Source organism: Schistocerca serialis, chromosome 2, assembly GCF_023864345.2.
Source record: "Schistocerca serialis cubense isolate TAMUIC-IGC-003099 chromosome 2, iqSchSeri2.2, whole genome shotgun sequence".
Lineage (NCBI taxonomy): Eukaryota > Metazoa > Arthropoda > Insecta > Orthoptera > Acrididae > Schistocerca > Schistocerca serialis.
Genome location: NC_064639.1, coordinates 452,978,940 through 452,999,847, shown reverse-complemented (window position 1 = coordinate 452,999,847; position 20,908 = coordinate 452,978,940). Strand labels below are relative to the sequence as shown.

The 20,908-nt window shown below is 38.2% G+C and overlaps 1 protein-coding gene across 5 annotated transcripts in view; it reads right to left on the bottom strand.

Moving 5' to 3' along the window:
- LOC126457332 (E3 ubiquitin-protein ligase CBL) overlaps positions 1-20,908 on the bottom strand; it is a 181,277-nt gene that overhangs the window by 23,704 nt on the left and 136,665 nt on the right. For 3 of the 5 annotated variants that reach the window (XM_050093538.1, XM_050093540.1, XM_050093539.1), the window contains 2 exons: positions 16,647-16,727; positions 13,007-13,318 (listed from right to left, as the gene is read on the bottom strand). In XM_050093538.1, the coding sequence (XP_049949495.1) occupies positions 13,007-13,318; positions 16,647-16,727 (393 nt within the window). The remainder of the gene's footprint in view (positions 1-13,006; positions 13,319-16,646; positions 16,728-20,908) is intronic. The other 2 variants (XM_050093541.1, XM_050093542.1) reach the window with 1 other exon arrangement.

Below are 20,908 nucleotides of genomic sequence, written 5' to 3'. Positions count from 1 at the left end.
TCCTCTCAGTTGAAAGATCAATAAAATATGTTGTTTCACATGGCTCTGTTCTATGACTGTTCCTTTTCCTCATTTATGTAGATGACCTTGTTGACGACAAACAGGCGTGGAGACCTTCAGTCAGTGTCTGATAACTCTATGAAAAGACTTTCTGAGTGGTGCAACAAAAATTGTCTTCTTGTTAATAGTGGATAAACTTAATGTATCAACTTCCATTTAATTCCCTCACCCTACCAAAAAACTATACAAATAAATTTAAATAACGATACAATTGAAAATGTAAATCCAATAAAATTTTTTGATATATGAGTTCAATAGAATTTAAAATGGGATACACATATAAACAACTTATCAAAGAACTCTCAGCATTGAGCTAAGGAGTAAGAATATTGAAGTCTACTACAAGTAAATCGACAGTAATGCAGCATACCATACACAGTTCCACTCCTTGCTCCAATGTGGAAACATCTTCTGGGGAAATTCTACTCATGGCACAAACATGTGTATGTGTGGATGGATATGTGTGTGAGTGCGAGTGTATACCAGTATTTTTTTCCACCCTTAAGGTAAGTCTTTCTGCTCCCGGGATTGGAATGACTCCTTACCCTCTCCCTTAAAACCCACATCCTTTCGTCTTTCCCTCTCCTTCCCTCTTTCCTGATGAAGCAACTGTTTGTTGCGAAAGCTTGAATTTTGTGTGTATGTATGTGTCTGTTTGTGTTTCTATCGACCTGCCAGCGCTTTCGTATGGTAAGTCACATCATCTTTGTTTTTGAAGAATTTGTTCAGTTATAAAAACCTCGAAAACAGGATACCCATGTGGAATTGATGGAATATCAGATGCGATTATTAAAAAATGCTGTCTTGCCTTAGCTGAACCCTTGACACACTTGTGCAACAGCTCACTGGCATAAGGAACCTTCCTTAACGCTTAAAAATAGCAAAACTGAAACCACTGCTCAAAAAAGGAAATCCAGAAGGTGCTTCAAATTATAGACCACTAGCCCTGTATTTTCAAAAATTTTAGAATTTTTTTTTTTTAAGAGATTGTCTGATTTCCTAAATAAACATAAAAATCTCTCTTCCTCACAGCATGGTTTCAGGAAAGGTTATTCAACTGAGTGTGCGCTATTTGAATTTCTTAATGAAATGTATGCTAAACTGGATGCGAGTGAGTTTGTGGAGGGCATATGACTTGATTTATCCACAGCTTTCGGCGTCACTGAGCATAATGTCCTACTGCAGAAGCTTGACCAATTAGGAATTCGAGGTGTATCCAATGAGTGGCTCAGGACATACCTATGTGGTCGCAAACAGGTGGTTGTAGTGCAATATACTGACCATAACAAAATCAGCTAATACTATTCAGGATGTGAAAATGTGAAATATGGTGTCCCTCAAGGATCAGTATTAGGACCCATTCTGTTTCTCCTCTATGTCAATGATCTTATGTACGACAGGTATTGCCGAACTACCCTCCAATTTGCAGACGATACAAGCTTCCTTATTAGTGGTATAGCGTCCCCAGTGCCATATTACGAAAAGACAATATTTATAAAGAAGACATTCATAATTTGTAAGAGATTTTTTTTTTTCATGTAGCCGTAAAATAATAATTTCTCTGTGTAGGTTTAGATTGCAAAGAAATAATTTATGACAGAATGATCTAAAGAGACGCCCAGTTACACTCTTTTGTTAATTTTTTAATCGAACTTACTTCTTCTTTTGTCTTGAATGTGTCTAGAGGGACATCTTGCGTGTGCTGACAAATGTAAGCATATTTGTATGAGTTAAACATATAATATAACTATTCAATATTATTGTGCACTTTTAATTTGTAAGAGGTGATCCCGATTTCATGTCCGCCTTCCATGAATTAACCTGCATTCAAGTAATTTACAGCTCAACAATCGCAGCGGCCGATGCAGCCAACGACGCCATTACGTGGCGATATTAACTTATGAAAAATTAGCGGAAGCGGAAAACTCGCCCGCTATTAGCATAATATTAATTTTTCTCCACAGCCGCACGAAGTTGCAGAAATACTTAGCTTTAAGATTCTTATTTTCAGTAGCATAGCCGAGACCCAGAGCCAGGACTCTGACTACAATACAATGGTTAACGGAGGTAAGAAAATACTCTCGCGCGTGTGTGGGCCGCAATTGTAATTAATAATTAAAGATCTTTTGTTTTAACATCAACTGACTAGCCGAGGAAATTTATATGAAAAGTTTATTACATTGTTCAACTTAAATATCATTTTTATGAAGGCCCACCACGTAAGTCGGCAACAATCAAAAAATAATAATAATAATAATAATAATATATACATTAAATTACGACGGCCGACGGACGCGAGATTGGCGCCGCAACTTTGGGGCCCGATTAATATGATTCTATTGTAATGAATGTAATTATGTATGTGTCTAATTGTTGTAAAATATTAATGCTTGTATGAATTCTTTTACATGTACAACAACAAAACCACACCCTGAGGAGATCTGGAGAGGAAAAAGTGTAGAAAAGAAAAAGGATTGCGAGAAAGAAAAATAAGTAAGGTAAGGCCTATTGTGCAAGCATCCTGTGTAGCTCTGCGCGGAATATCGAACCCATGTGCACATGAGATACCTTCGGTGTTTTGTGTATTTATGTGTTTATTTTTGGAGGGATAATTATTCGTTTTGTGTATTTATGTGTTTATTTTTGGAGGGGATAATTAATCGTGTGTGTATCAGTGTTAAAGATTTGTCAGTGGCTTAAAGTGAATTTAGTATGGGTAAGATAGGACAACCTAAAGCATCCGTACCAGAAGAACAAAATTCTGTTAATATGGAAAGTGAGGATCATTTGCAATACGTAAACGAGTCCCAAGCCACCGCCTCGGATAACATAATTTCCAGAGCGGGGGGCGAGGATCTGTGGACGGTGAATGACGCTCCACAGCAGAATGGGAATAGAGTAACAACTCCAGTGCCTGGGCAGGGGGGCCAATCGAGTGCTAGATTAAGCGGGGCACCAGTATGCTCACCGATTGCAGACCCATTTGCAGAATTTCTGCGCAGGTTAGAAGAAAGAGATAGGGAGAGAGATCAGAAACTGGCTCAGATGCTCTATGAGCAAGAGCAACAAAGAGAGCAGAAAGAAAGGGAAAAAGAAAGAATGTTAGAACAGAGGGAAAAAGAGAGAGACGAAAAACTGGCTCAGATGCTACGTGAGCAAGAGCAGCGCAATGAAGCGAAACTAGATAGGATCCAAAGCAAACTAGCCGAGATGCGGGATGCGTGCAAAGAGATCCCCGATCTTGTGCAAAGCTTAGCCGGAGAGATGCAAAAATTACAGATATCGCAGGCTAGGCTTGAAGACAATGTCCAGACTTTAACCAACCGCGTGGATAATGTGGAGATAGATGCACGGAAAAGTATTGACGCATATTTGGAAGTGCGAGCTCAAAAAGTAGAAAAAGAATTAAATGAATGGCTAGAAGTAAAGGATCGCGAGATATCTGCAAAGATTGAAAGCGACGTAAAAACAGCTGTAGAACAAGCGACTGCGGCCGCGAGTGTAAATATTGACGCCAGCGCTGCCGCACTACATGCCAAATTAACACAGATTAAGTCCCGTGTGACTGCGGAGTTGCCAAATTGGCAACAGGAGGTCGCGCGGAGACTGTCTGCGTTGGAAAGCAATGTAAACAGTGGCGGACAGATCATGAATCAGACTCCGCGTACTGATTACTATAATAACGCTGACGGTAGCCAGGATGCGAGTGCGCAACCGCAACCTAATGCGAATTATGAGCACGAGCAACACGCGATACCGTGCAGCGCACATCACGAAGTGATGAATGTCCCAGAATGTAGCAATCAGATGTGCAAAAAAGAGGACAATGTAATAAAACACAGGACATTCCAACCCTTCAATAGCGAAAAACGAAATGTCCACCCTGTTGTATTTATTAAGAGCTTCAGGAATGTGTTTCCCAGGACATGGACGGAAAGACAAAGAATACAGTTCGTGGTCTCCTTTATTCAAGGTGACGCGGCACTGTGGGCCACCGACGTGTTCGAAAAATGTCTAACGATGCAACAGTTTGAAGGTGCATTCTTGCAAAAATTCTGGTCCGATAGCGTCCAAGAAAGACTACGAAAGGAGTTGTACAGTCCAGAAATGTACAATCCTAAGATGGGAACGTTACGCAAATATTTCGAAAAGTATATAAACAAAACCAGGTACTGGGACGAGCCAATGTCCGATCGTGATATAATCAGATTAATAAAAATGAAGTTGCCCAGTGAAATTAAAAGATATTTCATCAATGTGCCGGAATACGATATAGAACAATTCATGGAAATAGTGGATTCTGTTGACCTATTGATCGAAGATATGAAAACCGAAAACAAGTGGAACCATGCAGGCTATAATCAACACAAAGCCGATTACAATAGCAGCCACAGTAATGGTAGTAACTTAGTACCAAATGGTAACGGGAATAGGCAAGAGCACCGGCAACAGAATCAAGGCACAAACAATGGCAATGGTTATAACGGCAACGGTTATAATCGTGAAAATCGAAAGAGACATCATGATGGACGCATGAGTAATGGATATAATGAAAAAGGCAATCCGCAATGGTGGAACAACCGAAACCAGTGGCGTGGTCGTAACGAACCGACACCACAGTGGCAACAAAACACAGCGCCACAATGGAACGCCAACCCAGGTCCGTCACAGAACATGTCAGGGAGTCGACCACCACAAAACCAGAGCCATACACAATATCAAAATACACCATCGGGGAGGCAGGGTGGCCAACCCAACAGTAGCAACAACAACAACCAGAACCACAATGTGAGGTTAGTGGAAGTGAAAGACAACTGTCAACCCACTAATGCTCATCCGTTAAACTAAAGACAGCCACAATACGCTCTCCGTTGTTGGCTGCAGGATGGTGTAGTGAGGGCACATTCACGGATGACAGCCATGAACTTTGTATGCTGAGATACAATGAAGGAACAAAAATAGAAAAGGAACTTGTAGACATACCGCAGACATGTAACCGAACCGACAAAAGTGTTGTGCAGGCTATATTGCAAGCAGATATGTATGGAGCACAAATACACATAATAGTCGATACCGGTGCGTCAACCAATGTCATGAGCGCAAATTTTTACAAGTACTTGAGTCAAAATAATAGAATACCAGTATTGCCAGTGAAGAATTGTCGTGTTACAGGTGCAATAGGTGCACAATCTCATATCATAAAGCACCAGGTGCAAGTCGAGTTTACGGTAGGAAATGAAGCAATGAAAAGCTCGTTCCTAGTAGTTAAGTGATTAGGTGTTGCTTGCATCCTGGGGATGGAATTTTTACGCGAGAGGGACGCAAAAATCGACCTCTTGTGCGGGGAAGTAAGCCTTATGAATGAGGATAGACGTGTAGTTTTGCCGTTGTTGAGGACACGGGAAGTGCACGGTAAATATTGCCGGAGCTTTCAAACGAGATTCGAAGGAATACAGGTAATGAATTTATATTCTGACTTAAGTACAAGACAAGCATATTATAAAGAATTTATTACTGAAGATAAAGAGGAAAAAAGGAAACTGATAGCCATGAAAGTTAGGGAGTCAGAACATTTGACTGAAGCACAACAAAACGAATTGACTCAGCTACTTACAGATTATGAGAATGTGTTTTCGGAAAAACCTGGTGTTATCGAGGGCTACACCTATAACATCGAAGTGGTACCTCACGATACTTTCTGTCACGCAAACTACAACATCCCGTGGTCAAAGAAGGAGGCAGTTACGAAGGAAATAAGAGAAAATACTTACAAAGACTTAAAGAAGTTCGCTCAGTAGAGCAACGTTTACATATGTGTGGTAGGTTAAGTTTATAGTGTATTTTTTCTGTGTGTAAATGTCCAGATTTTAGTGTAACATTTAAAAACAATGATGCACACAAGATTAGTGCGATTCAATTTTGTAGATGTTAAGGAATAATAGTATTTTTAAACAATTGCATTTTGAAAAAAAAAAAATGAACGTAGGTTTAGGAATATGTTAAAAATTTCATGTTGAAAAACGCTAAAAAAAAAAAAAATTAAAAAAAGAGAAAATTCAATAGCATGTAACGATGAAAGAATTTTTCATTAGTGTGTCATGAATATTTTTGAACTGTAGTAGTAACGCAACTTATGAAATTTAATATTATAGTGTATATGTTGTTCTATGTATTTATGTCTATACCGATCTTGAAATATGCTCAAGCATAATTTACTTAACAATGTGAGTGCAGGGTGTACATCACCCAAGGTACCTCATGTGTTGTGGACAAGGTACAAAGCAAATCAATAAACGCGACTACCGCTAAGCACTGTTAAAATATATTGCCATCTGCTAAGGCAGAGATTTGCACGAATTTGTAGTGCAAACAAAAGTCACAAATCTAACATTAATCTAGGAACTTGCACGCTAGGCCTAGATTATAAAATGTGTACAATAATGCGAGAGGCAAAGTTTTGTAAAGTCGAGCCTGGCTCTGGAGGGCAAGTACGCAATGAGTGGGCAGACATGACATGGGGACTGACCTCAGATGAGACGGAAATACAATTGTATAGTCAAAAAATCTGAAGGCAAGTACGAGGCAAGTACGACTCTAAGTGGAAAAGGAAAAGAGACAAGTAGTGCGAGAGACTGGTAAAATCCAGCACAAGCCAAAATCCAGTTCAGACTGAATGAAATACATTAGTGTTTGTGAACTAATCGAAACAGTTACTTTAAACAGTGTGAAAAACTGTGAAGGTGAAACTGTGATATGGACAGTGAAGTGCTAGTATTGAACGTTCAACAGCGGTGAGGACGCCAAACGCCAATATTACGCACGAAAAACTGTGAATTTACTATAAATGTGAACTGTTAACGTGAAGTGAACCCACAGTCAATATTTTTGGGACAGACTGTAGTTTCAGTGAGCACAATAATGCGAGATTGGAATGCGATGCGTGGACTGTTGCAAAACAGCGACCGCAGAAACGGCGAATGTTTGTGCTAAGCTCGTATTGGGACACTCACCAGTGCCTGCGAGTGCGGCGAAAACATAAATAATTTTATCAAGACAAAAACTGACGTGTAATGGCAACAGTATTGCATCAAAACTGCATTCACGGGAGAAGGTCCATGTCATGTTTTCTGCAAGACAGTGCTAGCTTGACACTCGGAAACTGGCGAAAACTTAACAACAACTGCCGCACTAATAAATGCTCCTTTCCCACTAGCGTAACCATCTGCAGCGGGAAACAAATATTACGTTGGTTGTGTGTGTGTTTCATGTACTACGTCGGAGATGCGTAGCAGAGCTGACTCCTGCCAACAAGAGCGGGGGGCGGATATCATCCCACTCCGCCACGCCCGGCCGAGACAGAAGCGCATCGCCAACGGTGCAGCCGATCAGCTGATTCTGACGTTCCGCGACGGCGAGAGACACGCTGCCGTCGAGCGGGCGTTGACCTCTCCGCAGCCGCCGCGAACGCCGAGCACCGAACACACCAACCGACGCCGTCGCGAGCCAAACGTCGCGGCGTAGATCATCAACGACACCGCAATCAATTGTTTTAATGACCTCATTTTTTGCATAGTGCAACAAAAATATTTGTATGCACATCCTGTACTCCAATGACATTCCAGAAACAATTAAGTGAAAGTGACCAAAGCAGTTAGTCTGTCGCTCCGCCGAGGTTTTCCCCAGGTTTCCCTACGGCCGCGCCAAATGGGGAGCGAACAGTTGACACCCCTGGGACTTCAAGTTTACGGACTAACTCGTGATTTTATACCTTTGAACACTGCAAAAGTTGCAACCCTAAGAAGAAGCAACCAAAATAAAACTAGTTGTATTCTATGTACTTTTGTACATGACTGCATACGTAACCAATTGTATATTATATTGTTATGTAGATAACTTCATCTGTATTACACTTTGTGTGCAACACACCTCAGTAATTACAACATACGATGTGACATATATAGACTATGAAAGAAAACTCTGCGTGTGGACACTGTGGACATGAAAGTGGAAATATTTATGTCAAAAAACACGAACATTTTTTATGACATAAACATTTCGGGGGGCAATATAGCGTCCCCAGTGCCATATTACGAAAAGACAATATTTATAAAGAAGACATTCATAATTTGTAAGAGATTTTTTTTTTCATGTAGCCGTAAAATAATAATTTCTCTGTGTAGGTTTAGATTGCAAAGAAATAATTTATGACAGAATGATCTAAAGAGACGCCCAGTTACACTCTTTTGTTAATTTTTTAGTCGAACTTACTTCTTCTTTTGTCTTGAATGTGTCTAGAGGGACATCTTGCGTGTGCTGACAAATGTAAGCATATTTGTATGAGTTAAACATATAATATAACTATTCAATATTATTGTGCACTTTTAATTTGTAAGAGGTGATCCCGATTTCATGTCCGCCTTCCATGAATTAACCTGCATTCAAGTAATTTACAGCTCAACAATCGCAGCGGCCGATGCAGCCAACGACGCCATTACGTGACGATATTAACTTATGAAAAATTAGCGGAAGCGGAAAACTCGCCCGCTATTAGCATAATATTAATTTTTCTCCACAGCCGCACGAAGTTGCAGAAATACTTAGCTTTAAGATTCTTATTTTCAGTAGCATAGCCGAGACCCAGAGCCAGGACTCTGACTACAATACAATGGTTAACGGAGGTAAGAAAATACTCTCGCGCGTGTGTGGGCCGCAATTGTAATTAATAACTAAAGATCTTTTGCTTTAACGTCAACTGACTAGCCGAGGAAATTTATATGAAAAGTTTATTACATTGTTCAACTTAAATATCATTTTTATGAAGGCCCACCACGTAAGTCGGCAACAATCAAAAAATAATAATAATAATAATAATAATAATATATACATTAAATTACGACGGCCGACGGACGCGAGAGTGGGAAAACAGAAGATAAACTAAAAGACTCCACTATCCAAACAATGAACAGTGTAGAACAGTGGTTCAACTACAACAAGCTAATTTTAAACAAAGAAAAGACAGTAGCACTTTAGCTTCTATAATCTAAAAGGAAGGCACCACCCAAACATACAAATAGAACTAAGGGACAGAGTTCTTGAAAGTGTTGACAGCACAAAGTTTCTGGGACTCTGGCTCCAGAACAGCACAAAATGGGAGGTACACATTGAATATGTGCAAAGAAAACTAAGAAAAACCTGATACACAATAAAGATCTTAAAAACTTGTTGCAGCAAAACCAGCCTGTTACATGTATACTGCTCCTATGTGCATTCTGTAATTAAATATGGCATAATCTTCTGGAACAATGTAACAACAAATATCAAAGTTTTCAGGATGCAAAAGAGAATATTAAGAATTATTGTAGGGCTAAACAATAGGAAATGATGCACACCCATACTCAAAAAATTGTCAGTTCTTCCTCTTCCTTGTATTTTTGTCTACAAAACATCAGTTTTCATAAAACAATATATTGATAGACACCCAGATATCTTATTTAAAAAATGAAGATATACATGCATACAATACAAGACAAAAATCTGATCTTCATGTGAAAAAGGTGAGAACATCATTGTGCCAAAAAGGCACCCTTCCATATTGGGATAAAAATTAACAATAATCTGCCTAGCCATATTAAATCAGTAAGTAAACTCAGTAGTTTTAAGGCTGAACTAAAGGCATATTTAACTGATCATTACAGTACCTAAAAACCAAACAACAAAAATAAAGATGCATTATGAATATTCTACTTTGTATGTTGTCTCTAATGTTTCTTGTATGTATGATTCTTTGCTAAATTACTTAAATATCTAGTCTTTAAGTATGCAATACAAACTGTATTTTATCTTGCAAAGACTTAACCATGTCCAATATCCTTGTATATTTTCTATATATGTAGGATTGGGAGGACCGAAATAAATAAAAATAAAAAATTGTTACACACATGTCTTTGGATGACTGCACTGATTCCAGTTATGACTCATTGATATTGTAGTCAGGGCACTATGGTGTTTTATTTTGTGAAAAACACACATTTGTGAAATCAAGTTGCCAAATTTTGAAGCATTCTGAAATCTTGTCAAGATCTTACAGGATAATGATGCAGCTTTTTTCAGGTAAAATTTCATTATAGGTAACTGTATCATTTGCTAAATGTCCGAGGTTACAATTAATATTGTCTGACAAGTCATTAATATGCAACATTAACAGTAAGGGTCTGAATCTATATCTCTGCCACATGCCTGAAGCTACTTCTAAATCTGTCAATGACCTTCATCCATGTTAACATACTGCATCCTCCCTACCAATAAATCCTCAATCCAGTCACAAATTTCTCTGTATGCAACATGCATTCCTGTAGTAGTAACTTTCCCGATGCATCTGAACCAACAAATATTTATTTTCTGGTCTCTAAAACCACTGAAAAAATGAAAGACCAGGAACTCCCAAATCCCAATATAATGCTCCAGATGCTAATCTGCAATAACTTAACTTTAAAATCACCACACTTTTTGCATTTCTGACTTTTTGTTTTCAAATGTCCAGTTTGTTTCTACAGATGTTTCTCTTTTTTTTTTTTTTTTTTTTTTTTTTTTTTTTTTCAATATTATCTCCTGATGGCTAAATGAAATGCTCAAAATGTCTACCATCAGCCTTAACACAAGCTTCTAAATGCTACATCATGGATTGTCTTACTTGCTCCCACGTTCCAAGCGACTGCTGTACCTTCTAAAATCATTCTTGAAAATGCTGGCAAAGAATTTCGACATTTGCAATTAGCCTTGAATACACTATGTCCTTTAAATGACCTCAAAAATAAAAATCCAGTGGAATGAGATTGGGAGATCTGGTATGCCAAGATGCTGCTGCCACATGACTTATCATTTATTTTGTAAACACTGATTTAAAATTCTTGCTTCAAGAGCAAAATGAGGTAGTATCCCATCATGAATCAGACATATGTTCTGATGTAAGAGTTGTGGAACATCTTCCAGCAAATAATTTAACTATTCCATTAAAAATTCACTACATAAACAATCAATTATTGACAAAATTATTTAGTAGGATAGATAAAAAATCTATTCACCAAGTAGCGGCAGAACATACACATAAAAGATGGTTGTAACTGGCAAGCTTTCAGAGCGAGTGGCACCTTCTTAAAGTAGAACGGTTGAAGGGGAAGGAAGAGGAGTGAAGGAAAAGGACTGGAGAGGGGGTAGAATTGCGGGTAATGTGAGACTTACCATAAACCAGTCTTTCCTTCTCATCCCATACGGTAGGTATTGCCTCACCCGTGGCTCTGGGTGACTTTCCCACAATCTACCCCCTTTCCTAGACGTCTCCAGTCCATTTCCTTCACCCCTCTGCCTTCTCCTTCAGCCCTTCTGCCTGAAGAAGGAGCCACTTGTTCCGAAAGGTTGCCACTTACAACCGTCTTTTACATGTGTGTTATGCCAACGCTTGGTTTTTTTATCTATGCAATTAAATAATTGAAAATTCACTGTATGATGCTCCAGTCAGTGTTGCATGTAAAATGAAAGGTCCAATTAATCTGTGACCAATTATACCAGCCCTTACATTAATGCTACACTGTTGTTGATGTATTGTATCCAAAACAGTAAAACAATTCTCACCTGTCTATACATGCACAGTGGGAAAATTCTGCATTGTATTCCTGGTAAACTTTGCTTCATCAGTGAAAAGTATAGCAGACAGGAAGTCTTGATCCTGAGCATACATCCTCAGTAAGCAAGTGTAAAAAGCTTTTCTGGGTTGAAAATCTATTGCAATACAATCATGTACTGTCTGAAGATGGTGTGAATAAAGGAGTTGCTCTGGCAACACTTTCCACACCGTCACATGAATCACAACCTCAGGTTTCTGCCATTTCTCTGGTACTGCTGCCATTATTGTCGTTAATATGATGAAGTATTTGATCTTCTAAATCAGACATTCTAAGACTGTTTGGTCTTCCACAATAAACTGACATTTTCTCAGAAAAGCCTGTCTCTACAATATGTTCATGTATTTATTGAAAGCCCCTAATGTTCAGCAAATGTCTACTGGGAAATCTGTCAGTATACAAACATTTGGCTTGAGACACATTGCAATTTGAATATCCACACATTAAGCGCATGTACACTGTGTGCTGTTTAGAATACATTTTAGCCATAAATGTGCAGTACACACAAGTCCAATATGAATACGGTCAAACAGGTGTCATGCCCGTGACCATAAATCAAACATAACATGTTGCTAATGCATATTTGTTCCATGGTGGAAATAGCCTACTTGATTCCTGGTGGGGAAGAAGTTTCAGTGCAAACTAAACACTAAATCAAAAAGAACTGCAGAGTAAGCTTCCACTACTGATTGTGTTCTTAATACTAAAAGATTTTGTTTATTTACTAGTACCATGGCAACTGAGAAAACATAAGAAAGCTTTACTAATACTTCCCAAAACAAATATTTGAAAAAAAGACCTGTAGAACCAAGCTCGAAATTTGAGAACATAAAGACAGAAATTAAGCAAATATTTACCAAAAAAATAGTGTCTGTAACTAAGGGAAGAAGTGACCATATGCATATATGACCTTTTTAGCTTCTTTTTAAGTCCTCTATCCATTCCCCAAAGATTTCCCACACATTAAGTAACATCATGTATGTTTCTAAGAAAAACAGATGACAGCACTTGGGAACTAGCCCATGCACACCTGAATAAATGTGCAAAACCTCCATGAAGTTAAATTCATTCTATTTTATTTGTCTAGAGTTTTCACTATTGAAACAAGTCATGCTGTAAACTCACAGTCCACAAATATAGTGATTAAATCCAGAAGGTCACCTAGTGCTTTTGTTTTGTTGTTATCTCAGCAGATTCTGTTGGCCATGCTAAGGTAGTGTCTGTTCTTACACTAAAATATTCTAATTTTGTAAGTTTCTGATACTGACCTGGAGTAATAACAGTGTTCTCATAACTAGGTTCTTCTGTAGCTTCAGTAAGCTCTGCATAGTGCGCAGAATGTGTGCTGCCAGCACTCTGTTGTCGATGTAGCACAGTTGTTTCGTGTGGTGTTGTAGCAGATGGCTGACTTTGTGCCACACTGGCAGTGGGGGTAACTACAGAACATGACACAGGAGAAGTAGATGTGGTGGAGTCAGTGCTGGAAGTAGATGCAAGAACTGCTTTTGCTCCCTTGACCACACCACTGCATCCTGGAGTAGGAACTGGCTGCAGAATATCATATCGCCTGTCTGTAGCACCTGAAATGACAAAATACTATTTCTGATAACAAATTCATCTTTAAAGCAGTGGTGTATAAACAGATTTCTTGTCATTATCAAGAAGTTTACATTCTGTACATTTCATTATAGTAATCAGTCATTCAATGGCTTCACACTATCAAGTGAGGATATTGTATTTACTATGAAAGACGCCATAATATCATCTACAGAATTTTCATTAATGAAAATAGAATATGTAAGAAGAAAATAACAGCATCGTTTTCATTATATATTAACAAGATGACACATCATATGGGAACACACAATAAAGTATGGTAACTTTTTAATTTGCCTGCCACCAGTCAACAGATCCAGGGCAGATGAACTACACAGCAGAAATATTTTGGTGACAACACACAACCAGAGTAAATACAAGCATCATGCTACACTTATCCATTCTTCTTGAAACATTATATAAGGGGTGTTCAAAAGAAAAGGTACAAAAGAACACTGTGGGTAAAATTGAAGTCTTTATATTTTGAATCACCAGAGGCCTGAGCACAACTATCCCACTGTTTCATGTGCAGAAGGATATCCTGTTCCCACAATTCCCATGGCTGTGACAGGAGCCATTCCTCCACTGTGTCCAGTTCGTTGTCCGAGTTGAAGCTCCTCCCTTTGGTATGTCTTTTTTGCAGACCACCAGCAGACACATGAAAATCAGAGGCAGATATGTCCAGACTTTAGGACAGATGCTCAGGCTGTTCCTACTTGAACTTGCCCATCAGACTTTGCTTTACATTGGACATGTGTGGACTCACATTTTTGTGGAGTGGTATCACTTCCTCTGCGAGCAGCCCTGGTTGTGTGCTGTTTATGGACTTACATAGGCTACAGTGTGTCTCAAAGTTAATGTCAGTGGTAATGGATTTTCCATGCCTGAAGAATTCAGTGAGTATTGGACCTTGGATATTGAAACAGATGGTGAGCATCACCTTGCCTGCTGAGGACACAGATTTGAATTTCTTAAGGGGGAGTGACAACACTATATTTGTGTCCCTGGGTGTCTCACTATGCTATCCCAAACTGGCAAATGCAAATTTCAACCAGTTTGGATGTTACAATGTTAAGCAACTTTTCATTTGAACACTCCTTATAAAATGACTCCTCAATGCAAGCTTCATCTGTTTCCTTCCACTCCAACTGTTCTGTGCACTAAGTGCCATCATACACCAACAAACTTCTTGAAATCATCACTATATTTCTTTAGGGGTCATACAACACTTCTTTTGTGTCTCCGGGGTCTTCACTGTGCCAACTTATAACAGTGCCATTTATTGTGGGATTGCCTTGCTATGTGGCCACTCTGTTGATAATTCAGTCTGATTGATAACTGTTTAGAGGGAGCCTGTTCTGGTTTCCTTTTGATGACCTCGTTCTTCACCTTATGCCTGAATTTGATGCCCAACTTCCTCCTCTCCATTGCTCTGTTTACACACTGTGATTTATGAGGATTTGCTTTGTCAGAGCCAATGTTTCTGAATCAAGTTATTCCTGGTAAGACACAAGCATTGCACACTTTCATTTATAGTTTTGCTGAGACATCCTTGTCGATCAGGATGAAACAGAGCTTTCTGAATTCTGCCTAACTCAATCCTATTACTTGTGGAACGATTCCATTTATTACAAAATTAATACATTTTTTATTATCTAAAGCACAGTAGCTACACTTAGCTGATTTGTGTGATCTAAAATACTGCATTAGCTGTTATGTTTAATTGCTTTATTTTCGATGGAACACTGTCAGCATATGCATGGTGAATTATGGAAACATGTAAAATGAAGAAGATCACAAAGATTTAAACTAAATGTCAAACATAATATTGACTAAATCCTGCTCTTCAGTTACAAATCTGCATTGTAGTCAGTTTAGTGACTCTGAATCCTTTTGGTCTCCCAATTTGTAGTAACAATCAAATATTTTAATTACACCACTATATTTCAAAAAGTTTTTCTGAGCCATTTCACAGTGAATGGTGAACAAGAACAGTCCTAAACAAAAGAAATATTTAAAATAAACAAGTTGAAATTGCAGTACAGCTATATAAACACATGTACATAAAAACAGTGTTCTTAGTTGTGAAGACTAGTGTTCCCTGTTTCAGGGAAAAAAGAGAAGATAGTGGGGGAAGTATGAGAAGGAGCCTGTCCCAACTATTTTATCCTTCCCCGTGAAGCGAGTACTGTGTTTTATTCATTCGATTTATAAACTAAAATGAGAATTTGTATTTTTGCTGTGGAAAATGGCCATACCAACAAGCTTGTTATTGTGTGTTTCTATTTTCTGTATAGGGAGCTACAGCTCCTGAAGGTCAGTATTGAACAGTCAATGTGTTTGTGAATTTAACAAATGTTCTGAATGGAGTTATTTTAATTCTACATCTTTCAACCAACCAATAAAATCAGAATTTTTAAATGGTTTGTCTTTACCAATATGATGTTAGCTTCAAAATTATCCCTACTTAAAAATTCCAAATGTGTTCCCAGACTCCTGACACATCAGCTGAAAATCATTTCACTAAAATACAGTGCTTCAAACTCAGTGAGGAGGCTTAAGTATTTTGTAGAATAGTTTCCTAACTTTTTTGTGTTTGATCACAGCAATATAGGGGAAGGGTTAGGTTGTGAATATGTGATATTCCAGGCCCGATTTAATGCCATCCAAAGCAACTTCTTATTCCAAGGTAACTTTTATGCTATCTCGGCATAAAAGTCAAGCCTTTTAGGCCAACTTTTATGCCATCAACAGTAACTTATTATTCCAAGGTAACTTTTTATCCATAATAAAAATAAAATTCAGAGAATTTATCATTAGAGAAGGAATAATAACCGAGCATACAATAATAAACAAAAGACTATTATTTTTACATATAAATACTTTTATAAGTGTTGCTTAGCAACATTGTATTGATGTCATTTATTGGTCTGTACCATCAACCAAATACTACAGGTTACATTAACTTTCATAGTATGCATAGGAAGTCATGGATAAACCAATAGGTTCATGTGATATATGAAACATATCCATACACAGCTGATTTGAGATTTCACTTTTCAATTTCCAATACCTGTAGTTCAACCTAGTGGCTAAATGAAGGCAGTCTCAAGACAACGATTTTTTACCTGGAGATTGAGAATCATCTTCAAATATTGCAGGCAACTTTTGTGGTTACATTTTATTTTGGAAGTTACTTTCCCTATTCTGGAGAAGCATGAAAGCTGCCAGTTGTCTTTGAAAACAACTAATTTGTTGGTATGTGCTAATACATATTATTCTTATAAATATTCATTGCTCAAAGCCTCTTACCTAATAAGGAATCAACCACCTCATCATCCCTTGGTGGGAATGAAACCATATAGTGATTTGCGGGCTCAGGTGTTTCTTCAACTGGCATTGAAAGCATACAAGAGAAATTGTTAACAGGCTGACAGTTATGAAAAGGACCAAGAAGTAAACAATTAAAACACACACACACACACACACACACATATCTATCCTAAATGATAACACATTTTAATGTACTTTTAAGGATTCATTACTCACAAATTCATGACTACCATAAAATAATACAAAACCAGTAGTAGCTTTATTCTCTGATAAGATGAATTTGTGTTTCAAATCCTGCAAGAGATTTCCTTTATTAAACTATTGCCATGTCAAATATTTCTGCTTGTCAATCATATGATGTCCCTATGAGTGTTTTTCTTTAACAATTTTCTTTAAAAATTGTCTAGTTTAGTGTTGAACAAGGGAAACAATTTTAGTGCTGGAAATTCTTCAGGGGATTATTCATTGGAAAGAAATTTAAGTTTTGTCGTAATGTGGATGGAAAACTCTCATAAATGAGTTAAAATGTTAAACCTTGAGCTTTTGAATATTTGTATTTAATTTTTGTCTGGCTTGATCTCTCAGAAATTAAATACATAATGCCTTTAGTCATCTCAATTAATAATAAATACAAATCTATTTATTTTATTTTGAGAAACACTCACTCTGTAAATGTATGTGTATGTTTCACTATCTTTGAATAAGAAGGATGGCACTGAAAGTGGAACAGTTCCAAGAAAGTCTTCTGTAATAATGAGAAGTACACATAAAAGAGAAAGTATCGAATGATATTTCCATGTGCAATAAATAGAACCTGTAATAAACTATGCAGATTCACAATGAAATTGACAATGTTTTCAACAGTTCCCACATTGGGATAACATTTTTGTTAATGTTTATGAAGCTTGTTGTATAACCACTAAGGATAGCAATGTTTAATAACGCAAGTGCTGAAGAATGTGATGTGCCCTATGATGTGATTTTCTTTAACAACTGTTAAACTGGTAAGGCTGTAGTAGCTGTTACAACATTTGTGCTGTGCAAAATATCTCTACAAATCTAAGGTAACCTCTTGCCTTGATCATGGACTCTGGTATCTGCTTTGTTCCAAACCAGCAGCCATATACAATTATGAAACAAAAGCCATGTGAACAAAATGAGATTCGTGTTTCATGTCTTATTGATATCAGCACATTGTAGATACAGTGCTACGTCAGCTGGAGAAGAATAGGGGAAAGGAACTGGCATCAATGTTGAGGAATCCTCTTGCATTCATCTTAACTGACTTAGTGAAATTGCAACGGCCATATGACAGATTTGTACTACTATGTGGTGAGCTTCCTTATTTGGCAAAGTGTAGCAACTCATTGTGACATTTGCTAGACATTAGGACAGAAAATCCCTGGGGAAACAATCAATAATGCAATTTCAGTAGCTGACTATGACTGTTTACTATTTGAAGATGGAGGCACGGGCAAATATCCCCACTATAGTCAAATAATTCTCAATGAAGTTCCCATTTGCAGAATGTAACATTATAATTTTCCAGTGTGTTTCTTAAGGGGTGAAATACATTCCTCGTCTCATGACATGTGTCCTACATAACTAAAGTACCCCAAGTTCTTGAAAGTGTGCAAATTGAACAATAAGCTGAAAACAACCTGTCAGCAGAATGAAAATATTACTCTTCAGTGGCCAAAGTGAAGGCTCCTGATGGATTACAATTTACTGCATGAGTAACACAGATTGTTGCATGTTGGAGAGAGCTTCTGCAGTATTTGAGGAAGTAGGGGGCAGCTTCAGGAAGATAGAAGTTTTGTATCAGTCTGTGAGGCATTCTTGGGTGGCTCAGATGGTTGATGACACTGTGATGGACATAGTTGTAGATTAAAGTTTTAGACTCAGAAACAAAGTGTATGCAGCTGCTCTGCAGTTATTTCTGATGATACACATGAATCAGTCTTGAATAGCCACTGTAGTCTTTCCTTGCTGGATACCTGATATATTTCCAAATTACTGTATGGTACATATTTCATCAAATGTGAGTTATCTACAACTGTTTCATGAGTTTTGCCCTGTAAGTGTAAAAGGTTCCATTTTCTTCCATGGCCACATTGAGATGCTACCAACAACAGAGAAGAATTGATGAATTTTGATAGGAGCAGATGTTATATAATTGACAAACAAAGATTTGTAATAAAAAACACATCAGTTTACTTGAAGAAATGTGAAATAACACTTGATAAAGTCCAAACGTTTCACTGCATGTCTGTGTGCTGTTCTACCCCAAAAATGAATTTAACTCTGATTGATTTAACTGTTTTACTACTGCAACTCCAACTTCTACTACATTCATTTCATGGTAATGGTTCAGGAGGAAAAACTAGTCTGAACCATGTTGCAGTTGGCACCAGACTGAGGCTTTTAAAACTGACAGTCACTACTGCCAATGTGAGCACCTACACTTATTTGTTTATCATACTTCGTCATGATTGATATATATTCATGATTACTCTAGCCAAAATAGCTTCGTGAGTGTGGTGTATATGACCTGACTCCCATATTTAGCATATTGGGAACCTAACAATACCAGAGAAAGAAAGTTGCTATTCACTGCATAGTGGAGATGCTGAATCTAATTATATATGGTGCCCTATTTTATGTGCATTCTGGGCAAACCATTCACTACAGATAAATTTATAAGGTTTCCTTGAATGTTTGTTAGCATTATTATAAATAATGCTCTTAGTGTGGCAAATTACAATTAGATGGAGTAAGTAAAGTACTGCAAATAAGTGAGGCACTTGTAAACAATAACAAATAAAAGCATTAATTGTAGGAATATAATTAAAGATATTTAAAAATGCTTTTATCTGTACATGAATAAGTCACTTTGGATTACATTGAAATTGATGGGTAACCATATCTGTTACGAAATTACTTAATACTTTACTCTGAACTATTTTAGTCAAAACAACCAACATGTTTCCACCACAAGCTAAGATGCAAAATTAACACTCGCATTCTATTAATGATAATACTAGGGCTACTTTCCTTGCTGTTATTATTAATACTTTTGAGGCAAACATCACATTTACTGGGTGCTTTGTGCACATCACGACAAGGTAGCGGATGACAACTCTGTGGGCATCGGATGACTCATGGTTTCCACACTGTGCATGTGAGTCAGCAGACAATGGCTGTTATGTGCATGGTAGCTGCCATGCAGGACTGCACCAGGAATCTGCCAGCAGTGACCTTGCTCAACTGTCATCATTTACAATCATGACCAATGTCTAGAGTGACCTTCCAGAAGCTTTTGAAGAGTCTCACATCAGGTTTGGCAGCAAAGTTTCCACCCCAGTTGGAGAACATGGGAATGTTATATGGAGTTCTTCAAAATTCTGTCCTGCACATAACCTTACTTTTTATTATTTGTCCTGCCAAATGAATTATTTCCGAACAATGGAAACTTTAGGTTGTAATATCAACTATTCCAATTCTGTCACAAGCTTATCCAACTCCATCAGAGGCTGGACCAGCTGTGAAAGCAGCCATGGCATCTACCAGCTCAGCTGCAACCATTGTGGAGCTTGTTATACTGATATGACTATCAAGCAGCTGTCCATCAGGATGAATGGCCGCATCAAAATTGTGGCCAAGAGCAAAAGAGACCATCTGTGGCACAACATGTAGCTGAACATAACATGCTTGATTTCAGTGGCTGCTTCACTATCCAAACTACCTGGATCTTTTCCTCCATCACCAGCTTTCTGAACTACACAGATGGAAGTTATCCTTGCAACACATTCTCCACTCCCAAAATTATCCAGCCTCAACCTATGGTAACCTACTGTCCCAACACCCTCCAGCCAAAAGTTTCCAGCCTGTCTGTCCTATCACCTCCTTCCTATTCTCATCCTCACCCTCTGTGTGTGCCATTTGCTACCAATGCACCTACCCATCTTTCCCCTTCCCCACTCTTCTCGTTTTTTGTTCCTCATTCCCCTGCCCTCCCTCCCTCCCTGTCCTACAGCTTCCTGATACTGCGCCTGTTGGCAGCCTAGCCCCTGCAAGCTCCACCAGACAGCACTCATCTTTCCCCTTACCCATATGCTGCTATCCCTTCCCCTTCCCCACCCCCTCCAGACTGCTGCCTCCGTTCTACATGACAGTTGCACAAATGTCTGAGCTGCTGGAGATTGTGATCTTGTGTGCTTGAGCTTGCTTGTGTGTGTGTG